Source organism: Piliocolobus tephrosceles, chromosome X, assembly GCF_002776525.5.
Source record: "Piliocolobus tephrosceles isolate RC106 chromosome X, ASM277652v3, whole genome shotgun sequence".
In the NCBI taxonomy this organism is placed as follows: domain Eukaryota; kingdom Metazoa; phylum Chordata; class Mammalia; order Primates; family Cercopithecidae; genus Piliocolobus; species Piliocolobus tephrosceles.
In genome coordinates this window covers 91,671,326-91,696,987 of record NC_045455.1, presented here as the reverse complement: position 1 = coordinate 91,696,987, position 25,662 = coordinate 91,671,326, and the positions used below count along the sequence as shown (strand labels likewise).

The 25,662-nt window shown below is 40.9% G+C and overlaps 1 protein-coding gene across 2 annotated transcripts in view; it reads left to right on the top strand.

Annotated features, from left to right (window-relative positions):
- TNFRSF19 (TNF receptor superfamily member 19) overlaps positions 1-25,662 on the top strand; it is an 89,985-nt gene that overhangs the window by 14,982 nt on the left and 49,341 nt on the right. For both annotated transcript variants that reach the window (XM_023190279.3, XM_023190280.2), the window contains one exon: positions 19,684-19,862. In XM_023190279.3, coding sequence (XP_023046047.1) covers positions 19,684-19,862 — 179 coding nt within the window. The remainder of the gene's footprint in view (positions 1-19,683; positions 19,863-25,662) is intronic.

Below are 25,662 nucleotides of genomic sequence, written 5' to 3'. Positions count from 1 at the left end.
GTGACTTCTTCATTTCCAACTGAGATACCCAGCTCATCTCATTGGGACTGGTTAAACAGTGGGTGCAGCCCATGGAGGCTGAGCCGAAACAGGGTGGGGTGTCGCCTCACCTGGGAAGTGCAAGGAATCCAGGAACTGCTTCCCCTAGCCAAGGGAAGCCTTGAGGGACTGTGCCATGAGGAACGGTGGACTCCAACCCAGATACTACGCTTTTCCCATGTTCTGTGCAACCCACAGACCAGGAGAGGTGCCTGTACCACCGGGGCCCTGGTTTTAAGCACAAAACTGGGTGGCCATTTGGGCAGACCCTGAGCTACCTGCAGGAGTTTTTTTTTCCATACCCTAGTGGTATCTGGAATGTCAGCGAGACAGAACCATTCACTCCCCTGGAAAGGGGAATGAAGCCAGGGAGACAAATGATAAATGGGCTAAATACCCCAATTAAAAGACACAGACTGGCAAATTGGATAAAGAGTCAAGACCCATCGGTGTGCAGTATTCGGGAGATCCATCTCACGTGCAAAGACACACATAGGCTCAAAATAAAGGGATGGAGGAATATTTACCAAGCAAATGGAAAGCAAAAAAAAAGCAGGGGTTGCAATCCTAGTCTCTGATAAAAGACTTTAAACTAACAAAGATCAAAAAAGACAAGGGCATTATATAATGGTATAAGGGATCAATGCAACAAGAAGGGAAGGGCTAACTATCCTAAATATATATGCACCCAATACAGGAGCACCCAGATTTACAAAGCAAGTTCTTAGAGACCTACACAAAGACACTTAGACTCCCACACAATAATAGTGGGAGACTTTAACACCCCACTGTGAATATTAGACAGATCAATGAGAAAATTAACAAGGATATTTAGGACTTGAACCCAGCTCTGGACCAGTCGAACCTAACAGACATCTACAGAACTCTCCACCCCTAATCAACAGAATAGACATTCTTCTCAGCACCACATTGCACTTACTCTAAAACTGACCACATAATTGGAAGTAAAACGCTCCTCAGCAAATAAAAAAGAATGGAAATCATAACAAACAGTCTCTCAGACCATAGTGCAATCAAATTAGAACTCAGGATTAAGAAACTCACTCAAAGCTGCACAACTACATGGAAACTGAACAACCTGCTCCTGAATGACTACTGGGTAAATAACGAAATTAAGGCAGAAATAAATAAGTTATTTGAAACCAATGAGAACAAAGACACAATGTACCAGAATCTCTGGGATACAACTAAAGCAGTGTTTAGAAGGAAGTTTATAGCACTAAATGCCCACAGGAGAAAGCAGAAAAGATCTAAAATTGACACCCTAACACCGCAATGAAAAGAACTAGAGAAGCAAGAGCAAACAAATTCAAAAGCTAGCAGAAGACAAGAAATAACTAAGATCAGAGCAGAACTGAAGGAGATAGGGACACAACAAACCCTTCAAAAAATCAATTAATCCAGGAGCTGGTTTTTTGAAAAGATTAACAAAATAGATATATCGCTAGCTGGACTAATAAAGAAGAAAAGAGAAAAGAATCAAATAGAAACAATAAAAAAATGATAAAGGGGGTATCAACACTGATCCCACAGAAATACAAACTACCATCAGAGAATACTGTTAACACCTCTCTGCAAATAAACTAGAAAATCTAGAAGAAATTCATAAATTCCTGGACACATATACCCTCCCTAGACTAAACCAGGAAGAAGTCAAATCCCTGAATAGATCAAGAACAAGTTCTGAAATTGAGGCAGTAATTAATAGCCTACTACCACCACCACCACCAACAAAAACCCAGGACCAGACGGATTCACAGCCAGATTCTACCAGAGGTGCAAAGAGGAGCTGGTACCATTCCTTCTGAAACTATTCCAAACAATAGAAAAGGAGGGACTCTAGCTCATTTTATGAGGTCAGCATCATCCTGATATCAAAACCTGGCAGAGACACAACAAAAAAAGAAAATTTCAGGCCAATATCCCTGATGAACATCAGTGTGAAAATCCTCAATAAAATACTGGCAAACTGAATCTAGCAGCACATCAAAAAGCTTATCCACCACAATCAAGTCAGCTTCACCCCTAGCATGCAAGACTGGTTCAATACACGCAAAACAATAAATATAATCCATCACATAAACAGAACCAATGACAAAACCACATGAGTATCTCAATAGATGCAGAAAAGGCCTATGATAAAATTCAACACCCCTTCATGCTAAAAACGCTCAATAAACTAGGTATTGATTGAATGTATCAGGAAATAGTAAGAGCTGTTTATGACAAACCCACAGCCAATATCATAGTGAATGGGCAAAAGCTGGAAGCATTCCCATTCTCATTAAACAATGAGAACACACGGACACAGGGAGGGGAACATTACACACCAGGCCCTGTTGCAGTGTGGGTGACAAGGGAAGGGATAGCATTAGGAGAAATACCTAATGTAGATGATGGATTGATGGGCGCAGCAAACCACCATGGCACATTTATACCCGTGTAACAAACCTGCACGTTCTGCACGTGTATCCCAGAACTTAGTTATATATACATATATAATATTTATGTATATTTATATATATTATATATAACACTAAGTTCTAAATATATATATAATATATATTATATATATAACTGTAAATTCTAAATATATATACACACACACACACACACACACCCCCTAAATCATTGATAACAGAAATCATGAATGCTACTACTTACTGGGAATTATTTTTCTTAAAATGAATGTTAGCATTGCTAGTCAAGAAGTAGAGCCTACTAGTGTCTTAAGTAAAAGATGCTCTGAGATAGCAGGCATTTTCCAAACCAGGGTTTTGAACATTCCTTTGACAGTGTGTATATTATTATTGATCTCACCACAGTGAGTGTATGTTACTCCCAGGAACACTTTAAATATATTCATTTCAACCACTATTTGCTAAGAAACTGTGTGTTATATCAGGATATATTTCACAGTCTTGGATGTTCTGAAGCCTGCCTTTTTTTGTGAGCACGTTCAGAGCTATACATCCATTTACTTTATTTGCTGATCTTTTGAAGATGTTACTAGTTGTGGAGAAGTGATGTATTGTTTTGTTTTAAATAAAACATCAAAGCCTTTCTGTTAGAAAAGGAACAATAGATTTTTCTTCTTATTTAAAGGTACTTTTAAAAGAGAAGTCCTTTTCCCCTACAGACTTCCATTATCTACAGTTGAGTCTTGTCATTCACAGATTTTTGATCAATGATCCATAAACAGCAGGAAACAAAGAATTATGCATTCCATAAGTGACTTCTGTTAGATAGCTTTTCTCTCTGGCTTTTGTGTTACATGAGCGGTGGCTTTTAGTATCCTGGGCTTTACATTTGGATTGAAACTGACTGACCTTCAAAATCTGTGTGATATCTCCTTAGCAGTAGCATCTCAACAGGTATTTTTCAACCCATGTTGATTACAGTAATGTGCACTTTCAGACATAGATTTTTCTGTGTCGGGTGTAAAAAGATTAATTTTTAACAGGTTGACATATCTAAGATCAGTGAACAAAGTATTTAAAAATGCCATCATGCCCAAGAGGAAAACAGATTGCTGATGAAAAGAGTCAAACTCTGTAAAATATTTCAAGAGATTTATTCTGAGCCAAAAAATGTGTGACCAGTGGCCCATGACACAGCCCTGGAGAGATCCTGACAACATGTGCCCAGGATGGTAGGGCTCCAGGTTGGTTTTATACAATTTAGGGAGACATAAGACATCACTCAACACTGGTTCGGTCTGGAAAGGCAGGACAACTGGGAGTGGGGAGCAGGTAGGGGAAGGGGGATTCTAGGTCATAGGTGGATTGCAGGACTTTCGGACTGGCTATTGGTTATTATGTAAAGACCTGGAGTCAATAGAAAGGAATGCCTAGAGTCAATAGAAAGGAACGTCAATAGAAAGAGTTTTAGATACCAAGGGGTTTTAGAGACCAAGGTTTTATCATGCAGATGAAGCCTCCCGTTAGCAGACTTCAGAGAGAATAGACTGTAAGTGTTTTCTTATCAGACTTGAAGAGTCTGTTCCATCAGTAATTCCAAAAGGGAAGAGGGTATCATGAGGCAGGTCTGGCTCCCCGTTTCCATCCTGGCCTGAACTAGTTTTTCAGGTTAACTTTGGAATGTCCTCGGCCAAGAGGAGGGATCCATTCAGATGGTGTGGGGCTTAGAATTTTAATTTTGGTTTAAAGATGATGACGTTTCTTTTCCTCAGACATTCTTCTTTTTCCCAAATCTCTATGAAATTCTGAATGAAACTTCACAGATTCTGAGAGATGAGTAAATAATTTCTAAGAAATTACTGTCTTCATCCTTTGAATCTGCAGAATATAACCTTAAGGTAATTTTTGGAGAATCCGACCAGAAGATGAAAGTCCTATTAGCCTGAATATTTTTGTTGATTAAGAAATCATTTTCCCGTTTCTGATTTCGTATATATGAGGAATTTAGAGGTTGCCACTCTATTCCAACAGGAAGTAAAAAGCTGAACAAACTGAAAAGTCTGCAGCTTTTAGATCTGCAAGAGAAGTGAGGTCGCAGACAGCTACAGACAATCACAATACACTGCTGCAGAAGCCTCCCCGGGAGCCAGCACCAGGGTGGGAAACCTGCACTGTTATTGACAGACTGCTCTAGCCTACGTTTGGAAAAGTCTGAGAGTTAAAAACTCCGGGAGGACCCACTCACAGAGCACCCTCCCATGCTTTTGTGAGTTTTATCTCCAGGAACTCAAACCAATTTTCATAGTAAATGTCAAAAACCAAACCAAACCAAACAAAAAAACCCTTATTTTTCTGACAGGGGAGGCAGAAAAGGAACATTTTGAAATACGCTAGAGCGCTCTTTTTCTTAACAAGGACTGCCCTCAAGAGAAACGCACACACCAAAGGCTCACCTGCTGGGGTTTTATCAGAGCCTAACTGACCTGGGGAAGGGAGCTACTGACTCAGCCTGCTCCAGCCATTCTCTCCCATTTTGCAGTTCACAAACAAGCAACTGAGAGGCCCTGGGGAAGCTTGCAGTACAGAGGCGCAGGCCTGCACAGTACTATGGAAAACTGCCCCTTCCTTCACATCTCACCTCCACATCACTAAAAGCCTGTTTATAGCAGCTCCTTCTACCCAGTGTATCATGTATGACATTTAACAAAAATGTACAAAGCATACTAAATGGCAAAAAGTACAATTTGAAGAGACAAAGCAAGCATCAGAACCAGACTTGGCAGGGACCTTGGAGTTATCAGAGAGAATCAAGAACAACTATGATTAATATGCTAATAGCATTAATCATGAATATTCTAATATTGATATGCTAATCAGAGAAAGGAACAGAAGAAATATTTGAAACAATAATGACTTAGAATTTTCCCAAGTTAATGCCAGACACCAAACCACAGATCCAGGAAACTCAGGACGCCAAGCAAGATAAATGCCCCAAAACAACACCAAGTATATCATTTGCAAATTGCAGAAAAACAAAGAAAAAACCCTGGAAGAAGCTAGAGGGAAAAAACACCATACGTACAGAGGGGCAGAGGTAAGAATGACATCTGCCTTCTCCTCAGAAATCATGCACGGCAGACGAGAGTGCAGTGAAACATTTGAAGTATTGAGAAAATACCACCTAAAATTCTGTACCCTGAGAAATTTTCCTTCAAAAGTTAAGGGCAAATAAAGACTTTCTCAGTCAATTGAGGGAATTTGTTACCAGTAGACCTGCCTTGTAAAAAATGTTAAAAGAAGTTCTTTAGACAGAAGGAAAATAATATAGATCAGAAACATGGATCTACATAAAGAAAAGAGCATCAAAGAAGTGCTAAGCGAAGGTAAAATAAAAACTTTAACTTTCCTATTCTTAATTGATGTAATAGATGATAGTGTGTTCAAACTAATAGCAACAGTGTATTTGACTGAGTATGCTTGTGTGTACACACACACACACACACGTAAGTGAAATTAATTATAGCAATGATACAAAGGATGGGGAGGAGGAATTAGAATTATTTTGTTATTGTAAGGTACAGTACCTATGAAGTAGTACAGTGTTAGTTGAAAGGAGGCTTGGACTGGTTATAAATGTATAGTGCAACCTCTAGGGCAACCATTAAAAAAAGTGTAAAAAGAAGTATAACTGATATGCTAAGAAAGGAGATAAAATGAAACCACATAAAATGCTCAATTAAAATTACAAAAGGGAAAACATGGAAGACAAAAATAAGAACAAATAAGAAGGGCAAGAAATAGAAAACAGTAATATATATGGTAACTATTAGCCCAACTTCATCAATGATCATTTTCAGTGTCAGTGATCTGAATGTACCAATTTATAAACAGACTGTCAGAGCAGGTCAAAAAACAAGATCCAACTCTGTGGTCTATAAGAACCCACTTCAAATGTAAAGACACACATAGGTGAAAAGTAAGTGGATGGAGAACTGTGTATCATGCTAACAGTAATCAGAAGAGCAAGAGTAGCCGTATTAATTTCAGACAGAGCAGACTTCAAAGCAAAGACAGATGTCAGGGATAAAGATGGATATTACATAATAATAAGGGGGCTAACTCTCTAAGAAATTATAATTTTAATTAACTGATGATCCTTTAACTGATGATCCTCTAAACTAATTTAACTGATGATCCTCTAACTAGGCCAGCTTAGAAAATAAGGGAGAGGACACAAAGTACTAATATCAGAAATGAAAGCATGGACCTCACTATAGGAACATTAGAAATGCTGTGAACAGCTCAGCGCCCACACATTTGGTAACCTAGATGAAATGAATCAATTCCTTGAAAGACACCTTCTGACAAAGCTCACACAAGAAGTAATCCACAGTCTGTATAGGCCTATATTGACTGAAGAAATTGAATCAATAATTGATAACCTTCCAAAACAGCCCCAGGTTAAAGTGAATTTACTGGTGAATTCTGCCAAAAATTAAGAAGAAATTATACTAATTCTCCATAATTTCTTCCAGAATATAGCAGAGAAAATACTTCCTAACTCATTCTGTGAGGCCAAAAATCATCCTAATGCCTAAACCAAAGGACTTTACAAGGTCTCTCATGAACAAAGATACAAAAATTCTCAACAAAATATTAGCAAATTGAATCCAACACTGTATATTAAAAAAAAAAAATCACACACTGTGACAAAATGGGATGTATCCCACATACACAAGGCTGGTTCAACCTTTGAAATTCAGTTAATGTAATCTGTCACATCAGTGGGGTAAAGAGGAGAAAAATCACATATAGCAGTAAGTGCACAAAAAGCATTTGAAAAATCTAACACCCATTCGTGATTAAAAAACAACGACGACAAACCTCTCAGTAAACTAGAAATGGAAAGGAATTTCCTCTACTTGGTAAATAATTTATCTACAACAACCACAACAAAACCAAAACTCTAGAGTTGACATCATACTTAATGATGGAAACTAGCAGCTTTCCACTAAGATCAGGAACAAGGCAAGGATGTTCCCTTTCAGCATCATGCAAGAAATCCTAACTCAAGTACTAAGACAAAAAAAAAAAGAGAGAAGGAATAAAAGGTAAACTGATTTAGAAGGAAGAAATAAAGTTCTCCTTGTTCACATATGGCATAATCCTCTATGTAGAAAATGCAAGAGAATTAACAGAAAAACTGGAATGAATAAGCAAGTATAGTAATATTTCAAGATACCTGGTTAATATACAAAAGTCAGTAACTTTCATATATGCTGGCAATGAACAAGTGGGATTTGAAATTAGAAGCACAATATAATTTATATTAGCACCCCCCAAAAATAAAATATGTAGGTATAAATCTAACAAAATATGTACAAGATTTTTATGAGGAAAATTACAAGACTCTGATGAAAGAAATAAAAGAACTAAATAAATAGAGAGATATTCCATGTTTATGGAAGGAAGATTCAATGTTGTCAAGATGTCAGTGTTTCTCAACTTGATTTATAGATGCAATGGAATCCCAGTCAAAGTCCCAGCAAGTTATTTTGTAGATATTGACAAACTGATTATAAAGTTTATATGTAGAGGCCAAAGACCCAGAATAATCAACACAGTTTTTTAGAATAAAAAGTTGGAGGATTGACACTACCCACATCAAGACTTACTGTAAAGATACAGTAATCAAGACAGTGTGGTATTGACAAAAGAATAGACAAATCAATTAATGGAACAGAATAGAGAGCCCAGGAATAGACCCAGCTAAGTGTAGTCATCTGGTCTTTGACAAAAGAGCAAACAACACGGTGGAGAAAAGATAGACTCTTCAACAAATGGATCTAAAACAACTTGACATCCACATGCAAAAACTGAATCTAGACACAGACCTAACTCAAAACAGGTCACAGACCTAACTGTAAAATGCAAAGCTATAAAACTCCTAGAAGGTTTTCTCTAGAGGACCTTGGGTTTCGTGATGTCTTTTTTATATGACACCAAAGGCACAACCTATGAAAGAAAGAATTAATAAGCTAGACTTAATTAAAATTAAAAATTTCCACTCTGCTTAAGACACTGTTGAGAGAATGAAAATACAAGCCAGAAACTGGTGGAAAATATTTGCAAAAGATATCTGAAAAAGGACTTACAAAAAATTCTTCAAAACATACAAAAATTCTTAAAAACACTAAGAAAACAAACAAATCCAATTTAAAAATGGGTAAAAGACCTTAACGAACACCTCACGAAAGAAGATATACAGATGGCAAATAGCATATGAAAAGATCCTCCATATAGTATGTCATCAGGGAAATGCAAATTTAAGCAACGAGATACCACTGTACACCTATTAGAAATCCAGAATCCAGAACACAGACAACACCAGAGGCTGTTAAGGATGTAAAGTAACAGGAGTTCTCATTCCTTGCTAGTGGGAATGCAAAATGGTACAGCCATTTGGAAGACAATTTGGCAGTGTCTTACAAAGCTAAGCATACTCTTATTATTTGATCCAGCAATTGTGCTCCTTAGTATTTTATCAAAGGAATGGACACTTCACGCTCATACAAATATAAGCTCACAGATGCTTATAGCAGGTTTGTTCATAATTACGAAGACTTGGAAGCAACCCAGAGGTACTTTAGTAAGTGATGGTAAATAAGCTGTGATCCCTACGATGGAATATTACTCTGCACTAAAAGGAAATGAGCTATCAAGCCATGAAAAGACATAGAGGACCTTAAATGCACATTACCAAGTGAAATAAGCCAATTGGAAAAGTCTGCTTACTGTATGATCCCAACTCTATGACATTCTAGAAAAGGCAAAACTATGGAAACAGTAAAAAGATCACTGGTTGCCAGGGGTAAGGGTGGGGGAGGGATGAATATGTGGGCATGGAAGAATCTACTATGTATGATCCTGTAGTGGTGGCAGGGAGTCTACTTTGTATGATCCTGTAGTGGTGGCAGGGAATCTACTCTGTATGATCCTGTAGTGGTGGCAGGGAGGCTACTCTGTATGATACTGTAGTGGTGGATGCATATCGTTCTGTGTTGTTCAGACTCGCAGAATGTAACACCAAGAATAAACCCTAATGTAAACTGTGGAACTTAGGTGACAGTCATGTGTTCATAGACTGTAACAAATGTACCATTCTGGTGCAGGGTGCTGATAAGAATGAGGCTTCGTGTGTGGCGGGGGAGGGTAGGGCATATAAGGGCTATCTCTCTACCTTCCTCACAATTTCATTATGAACCTAAAAACCGCTCTAAAAAATTGTGTTTATAAACAGAAATAATCCATCTTCCGAGAACACTAACTGATAACAGGTGCTGTATTTCATATTCCCATGGCTTTCCAGAAGAAATATTTTTCTCTAGATAGCAGTTTTCCATAAGGATTGAAACAGCCCTCCCCCCTCCATGAAGGAAGCAGCCAAAGGGAAGCAACCAGAACAATTCTGCCTTTATGTACTTATTTCATTTGTTCACCTTCTGTTTGAAACAAGTGAACAAATCAGTTAATCTCAAATATTTCTTGGGACAAAAGTGACACTTAAATCTAGTAATATAAAAATGAATGAATTTGTATATGTATTATAAATCATATATTTTGCCAAATCTTTTATCTTAGTTTTAGCTCATAATAAATAAAATCAGCAACTTTACTTTGCTCATGCTCTAACATACAACAGAGAGGCAAAGGATTCAGATACACAAATGAAAACATAAATATCTTTTTATTTTCCACCCCACTTAACTCAGAGAGCCTGAGCTTTTTATTTATTTATTTATTTATTTATTTATTTTGATTTTGATTTTTATTGAGACGGAGTCTCGCTCTGTCGCCTGGGCTGGAGTGCAGTGGCCGGATCTCAGCTCACTGCAAGCTCCGCCTCCTGGGTTTACGCAATTCTCCTGCCTCAGCCTCCCGAGTATCTGGGACTACAGGCACCAGCCACCTTGCCCGGCTAGCTTTTTGTATTTTTTAGTAGAGACGGGGTTTCACCGTGTTAGCCAGGATGGTCTCGAACTCCTGATCTCATGATCCACCCGTGTCGGCCTCACAAAGTGCTGGGATTACAGGCTTGAGCCACCGCGCCTGGCCGCCTGAGCTTTTTGTAAGCAGTTACTTTAAGGTTAGATATTTTTAAATTGTCCATTCATGAATTTGTGATTTCTTCTTTTCATTGTTCCTTTTGCAACAGCATATGTCTTTCAGAGGAAAGAAAAATAAGTTATGAGAATATTAAAGTCAGATAAATCACTGAAATTAAAATTACATTTAACTGGCTAATTGTCATTTCCAAGCTTTACAAATCAAGGGAAAATTTAGTCTTTTGACTAAGACTAAGCTTTAAAAATGTTTCAGACAACTACATTTATAAATAATCTTTTTTAAAACTTGAGATATTAAATACATAGTTTGGGCCAGGCTCAGTTGCTTACCTGTAATCCAAGCACTTTGTGAGGCTGAGGCGGGCGGATTACCTGAGGTCAGGAGTTCAAGACTAGCCTGGCCAACATGGTGAAACCCCATCTCTACTAAAAATACAAAAATTAGCCAGGTGTGGTGGTGGGTGCCTATAATCCCAGCTACTCAGGAGGCTGAGGCAGGAGAATCACTTGAGTCTGGGAGGTGGAGTTGTGGTGAGCCGAGATTGCACCACTGCACTCAAGTCTAGGTGACAAAGTGAGACCCTGTCTCAAATAAATGAATAGATAAATAGATAGGTAGTTTGGAGGGCTACCTTTTAATTTGTAATTAAACAAGTCTGAGGGCCCTTACCTTTTTGACTGAGGCTTAGAATTTTGGTTACCTATGGTATTTGAAATTTTGAAAGCAGAGTAAACATAAAACTTTTTAAAGTTAATTATGAAAAAGAAGAAAAGCTAGACCAAACTACTGATACGTACAACTAAAGGTTTTTTTATATTGAGAGTAAAAAGTACATTTTTTAATAGGCCATTAGCATTTTCAAATAACCTTTATTGTAACATTGCTATGTTATTTGTTTCTCTGTATTAAAGGTATCTTAAAACTTCTGACATTTTCTGTTCTGCACTCTGGGTCATGAGGTTCTTTCAATTACAAACATGTACCTGTGCCTTAAAACTAAAGCTTGGAAGTGCTTTGGTTAAGCAGGTATAGTTAAACTTTACATCTGTGGTTTTATTACTCCTAATTATTATTTTCTTTGGAAGGCATTCAATTCTATTTTTTTCCCAAGGTTTCTGAGCGTCCCTTCCCATTGTTAGTTAGGTTTCTACCATAAAAATGTGTAGCCAGGGCTGGCTAGGGCTGCTGGAATCGTATTCCTGAATACAGTCTATGCCTTGACTCGCCAGTAGTGTGTGGTCAGTAGGTCCAAGCCTGTTTTCACTTCTTTTCAATTATTAGGTATTAAGAAGTCTGCACAGCAGCTCCACGTCCACTGATACTGTTGCTGACTTTGATGATACCCTTCTCTTCTTTGGCCACTTTTTAAAGATTATTATTTTAACCATTTACCTTGGATATCTTGGGCTATGTTCACGTAAACGACATCTCTTAACATAAATATGAGCTATCTCTTGTAATACATGTTATGCAACTAAGATAATATTGGCTAATTTTTCAGAGTGAGCCAGCTGCTATGTGATCTTTGTATATTAATTAATGGAATCCTTACAACATGTGTTTCAAACAGGGAATATAACCATCCCCATCTTATGGACAGGGAAACTGGGACACAGTGGTTCATTGATTTGTCCATTGTCACTGCTAGTAAGTAGTGCAGGAGGAAGGAGCAGTGGAGCCACATGGGGGTAGCAAGCTCTTGCTCGTTTTGTAAATAGCCTAGTGCAGTTCTCTCTGATAGACCTGTCTGTGATGGTGGAAGTCGTCTCTATCTGCTGTGTCCAGTATACGAGCAACTAGCCACTGAGGTTACTGAACACTTACAGAATTTTATTTCATTTTAATTGATGAAAATTGAATGAGGCCACATGGGGTCTGGCTATTGTATTGTCCACAGTACAACTCTAGAATGATTAACTTTCTTCCAGCAATTCTGGCATAGGACAAACCTCTAAAACAAGGAGATACCAGAATCATACTGACCTAACGCACATGCACCACGGGAGCTGCCTTGCTGGTCAGCGTTCTTCCTGTCCTTCCTCCTCCGAGCTACCCTGGACCTTGCCACCAGTTCCTGTTTCCGGTCCTCCAGGCTCCTCATGCCTCCTCCGAGCTACCCTCGACCTTGCCACCACTTCCTGTTTCCGGTCCTCCATGCTTCTCATGCCTCCTCCGAGCTACCTTCGACCTTGCCACCACTTCCTGTTTCCGGTCCTCCACGTTCCTCATGCCAGATGCTGTTGCCCCGGGCGTTCTGAGCAGGCACCTCTCACTAGCTCCTTTGCTTCTTTCCCTGTAAGCCCCAGGCAGCATCTCTTCCCATTCAGTTCTTAGAAATTTTGCTTAGTACATAGTTATCTTTTCTGCATTTTTGGGAAAATATATGACGGGTCACTGAACTATGTGGAGTCTGAGGATTTTAGCCGATTGAGCCGTATTTACCCTATCTCTCCTCCACTACAGGATTTCGATTTTGAAAGTGCATGAGAAAGATAATTCAGAATGTTTTTCCTATTTCAGAGTCAAAACATACAAAAGCTTGTTCTGGGCGCCCCGTAAGTAGTACCTGCTGGGCATTCTGAGCCATAAGTATGGTGAGGGTTACTCGGCCATCAGGTATCCTGTCAGCTCCCGAAAATAAACCTAACTTTGGGATATGTGGGAGAGGATAATTTTTGTTTTCCTGAAGCAACCACATTAGACTTTTAATTCTTACTGCCTATAATTCGCCCAGCTCCAGCCCATCCTCCTCACCAGTATTAATGCCAACAATGTGCTGTTAACACGATCGCCTCGCAGCGGTAAATCAGGAAACTAGTTTTTGCATGAACCACTTGAAACAGGCTTCAGGTCTCTGGCACAGTTTTCAAAGTAAACTTTTCTAACCAATTATTGGGAGGACTTTAGTTAATGTGAAAAAATTAACTCTTGTAAACAACAGCATTGCTCCACACGGCACATGCCCAGCTTCATATTTCTGAAGATGTTTACATTTTTGAAAACTGTTTTTGTCTCTCTGAGGAAAGTTTTTAAAAAATTAATTTGCAAGCATAAAAAATGAGATTCATTTCTGCCATTTAATTACAGTGTTGCTCACTTTATTTATGTTGAATTATAGCTGATCTAGCCTAGGGATGGTTGTAAGATATTAACAAGCTCTTGCTTGTCAGTTTTCTCTAAAAAACTCCAGCACAGATTTTCAGAAACTGAAAGTTGAGGGGAACTATCTCTTCAGTGTTGTTTTATTAAAGGAAATTAAAAGTTGATTTCTAAGCACCAGCAACATACATCTAATTTGTCATTTCCATTTCCATGCCCTAGATTTTCCCTTCAAATAACTTCTCCATCCACATTTAAAATTTAACATTTAACTTTTAAAGTTCAAAGGACCGCAGTTAATAACGCATTGGCTGTACAAATAAATGGTGCTTTCGACCCAAGGCCCAGAATGTGTTTCCTGGACGACGAGGGTCTGTGAGTTTCTCCCCTGTGGTCTGAAGAGCTCCTCCTCCAACCTGTAGGTAGGGCCGGCTTATGTTTTTGTTAAAGGCTGGATTTGCAGAGGGAGAAAAGAGAGAAGGGGATTTGGGGACTGTTTACTTTGAGTCATTTTGCTACTGGAAAACCACCAAATGTGGCTTAAAAATATTGGGCAGAGTGACACAGCTACTGCTGCTGCCAGCTTGGGTGAAGTAGTCCAGCTGAATCCAGCCCCTGCTCCCTTGGGACCAAGATAAGGAAAGCTGCTGACCCCACGCCACCCAGACATCCCCAGCCCAGCCCATCCTGCCTGCCACCCTGCAGCCCAGGAGGACTATATGGCCTTGCCACTTGGGAGTTATTGCCAGGGCCCTTACAAGCTTTTGCTCCCTAGGATTTTTTTTTTTTTAAGTATTTAGGAAATACTGCCTTATGTAATATTTGTGCATCCATTTGTTTATCAGCACGCATTTATTTCTTATTCACCGGCCTGTTAGATACCAGGCTTTTGGGAAGGAGAGGTGGAGGGAGGCATTGAATACCATGGGTTGTTCACTTCTCATATGATTTTAGGAAATTAGTAGGGGCCCTGTAATAATACCTTTTTATTGCATTATTATTTTATCTATGCATATGTTTTCCCATGTTAAAATTTAGTGATAAAAAATGTCTTCTGAGGGATTTGAGGAAGTAGTAGGTACTTCCTTCAAGCTTTTAAGGTACTGGGTCATAATTTCAAGAATACAGACTATGGGACATTTTAAAACAAATGCATTTCTACCGTTGATATTAATGGTGGACCATGCTCCATAAACATAATCACATATCCCTTATCCTGAAGCCCAGGCTAAAGATGGACATACTCTGCCTGTACCCTCCTTGCCCTCCCCTCACCAGACACACACACACGCGCGCGCGCGCATACACACACACACACACACACACACACACTCCTCTTGCCATGATGGGAGGGACAACTCTAGTGCAACTTGGAAAGTGTCAAAGAAAACCCAGAACTGGACAGTGGAACAGCAGATTTTACTCAGGACTGTTGCAGTAGAGGAAATGGAAGCTCAGTGTAGAACTGGGCTCCACTCCAAATACAGCACAGGCAAGTGGGGATATGTAGCCAAAGAGCAGGGTGGGTTTGGTGGATGGAAAATCACGAAGAGGAACCGTCAGGGGTGAGGGAGATTCTGGCTAAAATGACCTCACAGGATTCTTGATGAAGACAGGCCAGGGTGACCAGGCATCACCTGGGGGGTGGTGAGGGTTGAGGAACCTGATAAGATATTGAGCATGGCCGGATTTAGCCAGGTTTTTGGGAAACTGGGCTCTTGAGGACAGGGCCCAATAGAAAGTGGCTCATAACCTATCTAGAGTTTGGTCAAAGAGAGAGTCTTGTCAAAAGGCTAAACTCAAAGCTCATTTCATTATTTATTTGCTGACTTCTCTGCCTGCAGCAGAAAATAATATACCTAGGGAAATTACTTCTTTCTATCCAAAAGTTATGGGGGGAAAAACACAAGATTTGATACTGTTTTTTTGATACTGTTTTCATTTGCTGCATGGTTAGGTCATCTGATCAATACAAATGCAATGGGCCAAACCTAAATGGATGCCCTGTCTGTGCCAGGATTTGGGATGCAGTGGTGAGTAAGAACAGTTCCAGCTCCATCCATGCAAGGGAATACTCTCTATTTGCTGATATGGAGCACTCTCCAAGATGTATGGCATGGGAAAACAAATCTAGTTCCTGAGCAGTGTTAAATACATGCACACGTGCTAGGAGGATATTTTTGGCAGGTCACCCCAAAACTTGTGTTGGGAGAGTGGAAAGTTAAGGAGCAGGGATGAGAAGAAAGGTGTACTGTTTGATTTTTTTTTTTTTAATCTCATGTGTGTAATAGTTTTTCAGTATACAAATGATAAAAAGAAAAAAGAAATGATCTCGGCCAGGGTGGTGACACAAGTTTGTGAAGGCAGTGTCAGTCTTTGCTAACCAATGTCACCATGGGTCGGAGGCTGTCGAGCTTCCCTTTCAGCTGTTTTCCCTCTTTCTTTTGTTCTCGGTAGTTATTTATTGAACTTAATGGGGAAGATTTCAAGGCATTTTAACCACCCAGTTTTACTGAATGAAATGAAAACATCAAAGCAGACATTTATATTGGGGGTAATTTAACATTTATATGCTGTTTACTTTATAGCCTGGATTATGAGTAATTACAGAGTCTCTGTTTAAGGTGCATTAGAAATATGACAGTCAACTCAAAAAGCAGTTGCTGTCATGGACACCATACTGTAGTTTAATTTCCTGGAATCACCTTCTCTGAATTTCTAGTTATTTCATGGTTTCTAGTTAATTCAACATGTAGAATGATCGCTTCATCAATTTCTTAGACTTATGAACTACAGGCTATTTTTTAATAGTTTCAAATTAATATTAGACTTTTAAAAATACTATATTTTTGAAAATAGTAAATACTTTAGATAAAATATATTTTAAATACGATTTCCCAAATAGTCTCTATAAAAGTTCCCATGAGTATTTGGGATATGTTCACTGAATTTTATTATTTTGTCAAAAAATAACCACAAAGACCTCCCCCACATTAAGTTGTATGTTCGTTTTGAAAAGAGATGTGACACTCAAAACTGTTTAAGTCCATTGGGCTACTTACGCAGTTTCTCAGTGGAGGGAGGAGGTGACTTGGAGACAGTCAGCAGGACAGGGAGCCACAGCTGAATGACTGACTGGCAGGAACGCAGGGCTGTCTTATAGCACGGTACAGCAGTTGACTTGGAATTAGAGTTTGTGTTCCATGCACATTTTTTTAATTAAGAAAATTATTATTTCATTTTCAAAGATTTTTAGTCAATAAAAATGTCTTAGTTGGAAATTGGGGTCTGATGATCCCCTTATTTCCGGTGAAGCTTTATGATTCTTGAATCAGCAAAGTTGTTTTATTGGGTTGTAGAAAATCCAAAATCATAACACTTATAGTTATAATTTGTTTAGAGAATGTGCACTTTGTGCTTGATGTAGAGTTTAGCAGCTTTATATGTATTCCCATTTATTCCTCACACAACCTTTAGGGCAGATATTCTTATCCCCATCTCACAGATGAAGAAACTGAGGATCGGAGAATTCCCGAAATAACTTGGCCAACAAGTGGCAGAGCTGGCATTCAGACTCGTGTCTCTTTAGATCCGATGTAGGAAAACACACACTTTTCTCCTGTGTTGACCTGGCTTGAAACAAAATTTCCGAGGACTTTATTCCCGGTTAATGCACCTCTTTCTCTGCATTCTCCTTTCTCTTTCCCTTTGTTTTCCCGTATACTTCTCCTCCTCCTTCCTTTCCTTTGTTGTGTTTTAACTCGTACATGAGACTCTTGCAACCTCAAGCTGCCTGGATCAAAGTGTGATTTTGAAACACTCTGCTCTTGCCTGGACCTTTGCTGTGGAGAACCCTAGCATGGGAATGAGGTGGAGACCACCCGCAGAAGGTCACGTGCACCTGTGCTTTGATCCCGAGGGACTTTGGGAGGGGGAGGCTCTCTCCTGTACTTCAGAAAGCCTGTGCCTGCACACAGCTCTCCCAGCAGCCGGAGTGCTGAGCAAAAACACAGGTGTCCCAGCACGGAGCCAGAGCCACAGTGATCACCCCACAAAGACCCAGCACATGTCCAAAGAAATTCTTCTTGAATATGCATTTTTTATTGTTTTCCTATTGCAAGAGTAATGGATGCTTTTTGCAAAACATTACGTTTTGCAGAGTTATAAAACTTGAGAATACCCTGTAATTCTAATCTCCACCTCCCCTGAAAGAGATAATCCCTGTTAACAATTTTGAAGAAATTCTAACTTGTTCATCAGTTCTTTACATCAAATGTTGTTTTTCTCCCCCTCTCTCTTCTCTCTGTGCCTCTGATGTGGAACATTGTGTGGCTGGGGCTCTCAGGGGTTAGGAAGAGGCTGACCTTCCACCTTTTTCTCCTCGGTTCTTTGTTGTGCTCACTCCTGATGTACATTTGAAAGACAGGCAGAGTAATTGAAAGGAGGAAAGAAAAGTATCACTCACCCAAAATGTGAATGAGTTAATTAGTAAAAATCTAGATGGACATGATTCCTCCGAATCCTTTGTTGAGTAGTTGATTAAGTACAGGCAACACTATCCTTCAAGTTGGTTTTCATTTAATTTTTGGCCAATAAGTACTGCTTAGTTGATTTTGTATATAGATACGGATGAAGAAATTAAAATACATAAATTTTACAGAAAAAATGGGAATGTTGAACTAGGTGGGACTTGTATTCTAGCATCCAGGGTTTACAAATGAGGAAACTGAGATTTCGTGCAAACCCTTCTTCCTCTGCAGCATCCAGTCTGCATCTGTGGGCTTGCCCAGCCTGCTGCCTGCATGGGTGTCCTTCTTGCTCCTCTTAAGCCGTTGTCTGTTTTTTGTTAATGAAGAGTTTTCCATAGAAAACATCACAAAGATTGACCTGGCAGCCCTTATAGTGTAGTGGTTATGAAGCCTAACTCTGGAATTAGACAACGTAGGTTGAAATCCTGGTTCTAACACTACTTCTCTCACCTAGCCCAAGGTACATAACTTCTCTGACGTTCTATCCCCAATCTGTGAAATGGGAAAAATGGCAGTGCTGCCCCGATTGGGAAGGAGTATGAATTATTGAGTTAATGGTGTAAAGTTCTTGGCCTAGAGTAAGCACCCATAAATGTTGGTACTTACATGAATGTTTTTGTAAACAATGGAATCATACTTCTAATTATGTATTAAAACTTGTTTTTAAAATTGTCATGAACACAGATCACATCTACATTCTTTTTATAGTTGCATTATAACTATGTTATATGATATGCTATAGTTTACTGAGTTCTTGAACTTGTGGAAATGATTGTATGTGGGTCAAAGAGCCATTTGTTTTGCCCGTTCTTGGAAAACAGTGTGTTCTGATGTTCAAATCTAGAGAAGCTTGATATCTTTAGTATCACAGAGTTAGTCTCAACAGGAAGTTAACATCCTTTTAACAAATATATAAGATTCTTTCTACTCTCAGGAAATACTAAATTGCTAACTATTTCAAGGAGCTATCCATTTGGATTGACTTCTAGGCTTGTCCACTAACGAAATTTCTTATGCACTTATCCTCATTTTTGAAAATAACACCCCTGATATCAAAGTAATGATTTTCTGCCTTAGAAGTGAGTGGCTGAATGTTTCCCTGGCTTTAGCTTCTGAGCATGCACATGACTAGTTTAATTAGAGGAGAAGAAAGTGCTATAATTCTGCCAGCCACTGGTAGTAATGCAGCAGTGGGAGCCTGAGAGACCCTTGATTATTCCCATGCTCACGGCTTCTTGAATAAAGTGGATGACTAAGTGGACTTACCGTAGTAAGAGAGATCATTAGCAGTGGAAGACACATTTGAACTTGCTGAAAGAGCTGCCTTTGTGTCTAGGAAGGCCGACACTTGGTAATTATTAGACCAGGTCTTCGTTTCATCTCAGCGGTCTTTCCTTTTCACGCTTGCAAAGTCTGAATAGCTTTCTATTGCCCGTTAATCCCCACAGGAATGTGGCTTTGGCTATGGGGAGGATGCACAGTGTGTGACGTGCCGGCTGCACAGGTTCAAGGAGGACTGGGGCTTCCAGAAATGCAAGCCCTGTCTGGACTGCGCACTGGTGAACCGCTTTCAGAAGGCAAATTGCTCAGCCACCAGTGATGCCATCTGCGGGGACTGCTTGCCAGGGTGAGTTGACCAGTTTCTTTCCCTTGTAATTATTTAATTAAGTTAATTTTTAAAAAGGCAATTCCCTTGTTCCATTCTAAACTGGAATGCATGCTGATATTAACTTGAAGATGCTGGTGGAGTATTTGTGACTTCTTTCAATATTAACCACTGGATTATCTGTGGTACCGTGTGCCGTGCATGCGGCAGACACTGGCTATGAAGAAAATGAATAGGCATGCTAACAAAGGACTTCTGTTGTGAAAATCTAAGGAGTTCCTACAAATCAATAAAAAAGAACACTTGGACAAATGGACAGAAAAATGAACAAGCAACCCACAAAAGAGGGGACGCATGCGACCGCAGTTCTCTGACAGTGTCACCGTCATTAGCATCAGAGGAGGGTAGGTCACACCATTCAGCCATTCAGCAGAGATTTGCCCAACCACCTTAGGCATTGCTTTACACGCTTGGTCTATGTCAAGAAACAAAGTGGCAAAGATGCCTGCACACGGGGAGCTTATCTTCTTAAAGGTTTGTGTTTGTTTGTCTTTGTTGTTGTTGGTTGTTTGTTTTTGAGATGGAGTTTCACTCTTGTTGCCCAGGCTGGAGTGCGATGGTGCTATCTCAGCTCACCGCAACCTCCTCCTCCCGGGTTCAAGTGATTCTTCTTTCTCAGCCTCCCGAGTAGCTGGGATTACAGGCATGCACCACCACACCTGGCTAATGTTTTGTATTTTTAGTGGAGACAGGGTTTCTCGGTTTCTCCATGTTGGTTGGTCTCAAACTCCTGACCTCAGGTGCTCTGCCTGCCTCAGCCTCTCAAGTGCTGGGATTACAGGCATAAGCCACCAAGCCCGGCTTCTTACAGGGTTTTAAAAACATTTAAATAGTAAATAATAAAGAAGCAAATTATGCAGAAAGATAGAAGAGAATCGCTTTGGAAGAAACCCTGAGGCAGACAAGGGAGATTGGGCATGGCCACAGTGAGGGGCAGGACAGGGACAGTGTTAAATTGGGTCACCAGGATAGGCTTTATTCAAAGGTGAGGTGTGAGCAAAGGCTTGAAGGAGACGAGGCCTGAGCCAAGCAGAGAGGTGGGGAAGAACACCACAGACAGAGCGAACCTCCGGCAAGAGGTTCTCAGGTGGGCATCCACCTGGTGTGGGTAAAACACCGCCAGGAGGCCAAGGGAGTGGCAGGGGAGGGAGGAGTGCAGCGCACCACGCTACAGAGAGCAGGGGAGGGGGGAGCGCAGCGCACCACGCTACAGAGAGCAGGGGAGGGGCGAGCAGGTGCGAATGCAGAAGCCTGAAACAGACTTGTCAATAAGGCAGCCAGGTCCAGGGAAAGGAGGGGGCCACACCTGGGCCAGGGGGAGCACCAGGGAGGAGGAAGTTAAAATCCTTATGGCTTCTAAGTAACTGTGGGATGGATTAATACCGACAGCTGGAGGAGAGAGTCTGGATGAAGAGCTGGACTCAGGGTGGCAAGGTGGGTGACCTGGAAAGCTGGAGGAGCCATTGCTACACCAAGTATGCAGAGAACGGGATGAAGCCGAATATCCTTAGAGCTTAATGGAGATAGAGTGGAGCCAGAGTTACTAACCAAAGACAGAAGAGAGAAGAATCAGAAACCCTGGAGCATCAGAAGCCAGTCTGTATTGCAAAAGTAAGAAACAACCCGAAACTGCATTGTAGGAGCAGCGAACATTTATTACTTACAATGGACCAGGCACCTGGCCAAGTACTTTTCATGAATTCTTTTCTTTAATTTTCACAAGGTTTTAAAAAGGAAGAAACTGAGACTTATTAAGGATTAAGATTATTCAGGCAAGATCACCCTAACCTGTGTGTGGTGAGTCTGGGAGTTACATCATGGGAGTCTAACGTCAGAATTCATGCTGCAAGGCACTACAGACAAAAGACTCTAACTAGATCACCGCAAGATCAGGGTGGTTTTGACCAGATGTCCCGGGGTTGGGGTCTTGTTGAGGCCAGAGGGGAGATAAAGCTCTGGGCCTGAAGGGTGGAAGCAGAGTAGAAAATAGCCTAGTGGGTCCAGCATGATCATATACAGAGACACAGCACCTAGGGAGCTGTAAGAGGTAGTGGGCTAACACCAAAAGCACAAGCAACAAAATTAAAAATAGCTCTGTTGGACTTTATCAAAATTTTAAACTTTGTACTTCAAAGGAAACCCTTTGAAGTATAAAACACAACCACACAACCCACAAAATAGGGGAAAATACTGGCAAATCATATGTCTGATAAGGAACTGTCTTAAGTACAATATGTGAGGAACTCTTACAACTCAATAATAAAAAGACAAATAATTCAATTAAAATAAGAATGAAGGATTTGAATAGACATTTCTCCAAAGAAATATACAAATGGCCAATAAGCACATGAAAAGTTGCCCGGCATCATTAACAATCAGGGAACACGCAAATCAAACCCACCTTCTTCAACCCCACTAAGATAGCTATAGCCAACCAAAGCGAGACAGTAACTGGTGATGACGTGGAGAGACTGGAATGTTGGTGATGACATGGAGAGATTGAAACCCTCAGACACTGTTGGTGGGAACAGCAAAGGGTACAGCCAGGTTGGAAAACAGTCTAGAGTTCCTTCAGAAAGTTGGACATAGAGTTACCATGTGACCTGACAGTTTGACTCTTAGGTATATAACCAAGAGAACTGAAAATACGTCCACACGTCGTAACGTGTACACTAGTGTTCGTAGCAGCAGTTTACATAACAGCCAAAACACTGAAACAGCCCAGCTCTGGTTTGAATGTGTCCCCTCCAAAACTCAGGTATCGGCAATGCGATTGTATTAAGAGGTGGGGCCTTTAACAGGTAATTAGGTCATGATGGGCCCTCCCCTCAGAAAGGTGCCCCGATAAAAAGGGGCTTGACAGAGGGAATTTGTACCTTTTGTTGCCCTTCCACCTTCTGCCACGTAAGGACACAGCATTTCTTCCCTCTGAAGGGTGCAGCAGAAAAGCCCTCACCAGACACCAGATACTCTTGATCTTGGACTTCCCAGTCTTCAGAACTATGAGAAATAAATTTCTGTGGTTTATAAATTACCTAGTCTGTGATATTCTATTACAGCAGCACAAAACCGACTAAGACAAACCCAAATGTCTATCAACTGATAAATGGAAAAACCAAATGGGATATATTCAAACAATGAAATATTATTCATCAGTGAAAAGGAAGGAAATCCTGACATATGCTGCGAGATGGATGAACCTAGAAAACATTATGCTAAGTGAAGTAAGCCAGTCACAAATGACGGCATATTACATGATTCTATTGAAATGTCCAGAATGGTCAAAGCTACAGGGACAGAAAGGAAATTAGTATTGCCTAAGGGCTGGGGTTGGGGAGGGTTGGGAATGGGAGGTGACTGATAAAGTTATGAGGCTTCTTTTGGGGGTGATGAAAATGTCCTTAAATTGATTGTACAGCTCTGTGAATATACGGAAAACCATGCAGTTGTACACTTTAAATGGGTGAATTGCATGGTATATAAAGTATCAGTCAATAAATCTGTGCTTTAAAAAAAAAAGAATGGTCTATAATCTCAGACCTGTGACAATATCTATGGATAGCATTACCCAGAGTTTTGATCTTGTGCAAATCTAACTGAGGACATGAACTGAACACCTCACACACCTCTGATGTTCGTGTTCTCCGGTTCTCTGGTAAGAGCCTGTCGGTGCGAGTCTGCTCTCTTCATCTGGGGGTAGGGAGATGAGGAGGTCCTCAGGGGATGTACGGGCTGAGGTAGGCAGTGCCCAGGGAAGGTGGGGAAAGGCCTGATCGAGGACTGGGATTTTATAGAGCCCACACAGGGCTGTGCTGCCGGAGTAGGGGAGCGGGTCTGCCCGGGACTCCACCGTGCCTGCTTCCTCCTGCTTCCCTGTGGTCACTGTCATTTGAGCCCGCTGCTCTAGTTTCTACAGTGTTTGTTTATTCTTTAAGTAAATACTTAGCTACAGGAAGGTTTTAAGTGAATAGACAGTTGAGTGATGTTTCACAGTTTATTTATATGATTACTTTAAAATCCCGTTCTTTTCTAAGTCAGCGTTGGTACATGAGGCTGGCATAATTACATAGTGACTTTTCCCCAGGTCTTTCCAAAGTGTTTTCAAAGTACTCTTCCAACTTGACTGTACTTCTGTGAAGAAACCAAATGGTTGAAACCCGTTTTACAAGCAGAAAAACTGGGAGGCAGAAAGACGTGAGCAAAATGCATATTGCTCCCCAAAAAGTAATGCAGAAGTCAGGCATAAGGTGGGCATTGCTCTTTCTGATGCCAGTCTGCCTCCTGTGGCCTCATTCTCTAGCAAGAACCTGCTGCTGCCCATAGGCCCAGGCGCCCCAGGACACTAGCTGCTTCCCTGTCAGTAGCAGGTAGGGTGTGGAAATCTTCTGTCCTCTGCTCATAATTTGAGTCATTCGAGAGAGCCGGTCCCCTTATTCCCACATCTGTTCTGTGACTTTAGACCAGTCATTTAACTTCTCTGACATGCACTCTTCTCACTGTAAAATGGCCATGCTGTAAGAATCCACCCTGCGGAACTGTTAGAAGGATTAGAAATAGAAGGCATGTAAAATGCCTAGCAAGTGCCTAAGCCATTGGAAGCCCTAATGAAATGTTGGACATTATGACCAATTGACGATTTTGGGGCCAGTGAAAACTTCGCATGACTTTTTCAGAGTGTGACCAACAGGCCTCCAGGCTCCTCTGCCGGCGCCTGGTTCCTGATTCCTTCCTGGCTCAGGGGAACTGGAACCCGCCCTGAAGAGTAGGCTGGCCCCCGCCAGCTCTTTGCTTCTTCTGGTGACAATGACAACTAACATTGAGCACTTACTATCATCTGAACCACTGTGGAAAGTAGGGCTTCTTACCATCCCCTCTTAACAAAGAGGGAAACTGGTTCTCGGAGTGGGTAAATGACTTCCCAGAATCACCCAGCTTGTAAATGAAAGAACTGGGATTCACCTCGAAGCTCCTCTGCCCCATGCTTAGGTGCATGTCTCATTTCACTGGGAGCTCACCCCTGGGGCTTCCGTGACTCATTGACGGGGAATCACAGGGACTGCCTCTGCCCTGGGCTGTGTGCCCACTTCACCCTCACCCTACCCTCAGCAGACCCCTTGCTCCTGGAAGCTGCCTGAGTTGCCTGGGTTTTCGCATCCCCTCGCCTCAGCTCTCTGGTCTGTGCTAGTAACCATGACACTGTTTAGGACCTAGACTCTTACTCTAATGATTAATCTTGTCATTAGCATTTGTTCACCTGCAAATAAGGGGCCATTGCTGTGGATTGTTGAGGAACACAAACAGCAGGCTGACTGACCAGCATGAAGCAAGGTGCTAGCAAGAGCCCAGGACAGAGCAATGCTGTCATCCAGTGTCTCACAGACGCTTCAGAAAATCCCGCCCTGACTTGACTGTGATTCACAGGGCATAGTAACTGCCTTCAACATTGTGTTAAGTGAGGTCATTGTAAAACCAGAGTTGTTCTATAGCATGTCATCTCCTTGCAGAAGTACACTCACTGATTGAAGAATTAATGGTCTACAGCCAGATTTTCTTAAAACAGCAGTTTTCAAACACTCTGTTCATTAGGCTGACCAGTGCTGTTTGGGTTCCATTCAATTAAAAACTCCTCTTCATTGGGAGGCTGAGGCAGGTGGATCGCTTGAGCTCAAGAGTGTGACATCAGCCTGGGCAACATGGCGAAAACCCATCTCTAAAAAAAATTCAAAAATTAGCTGGGCGTGGTGGTGATGCACACCTGTAG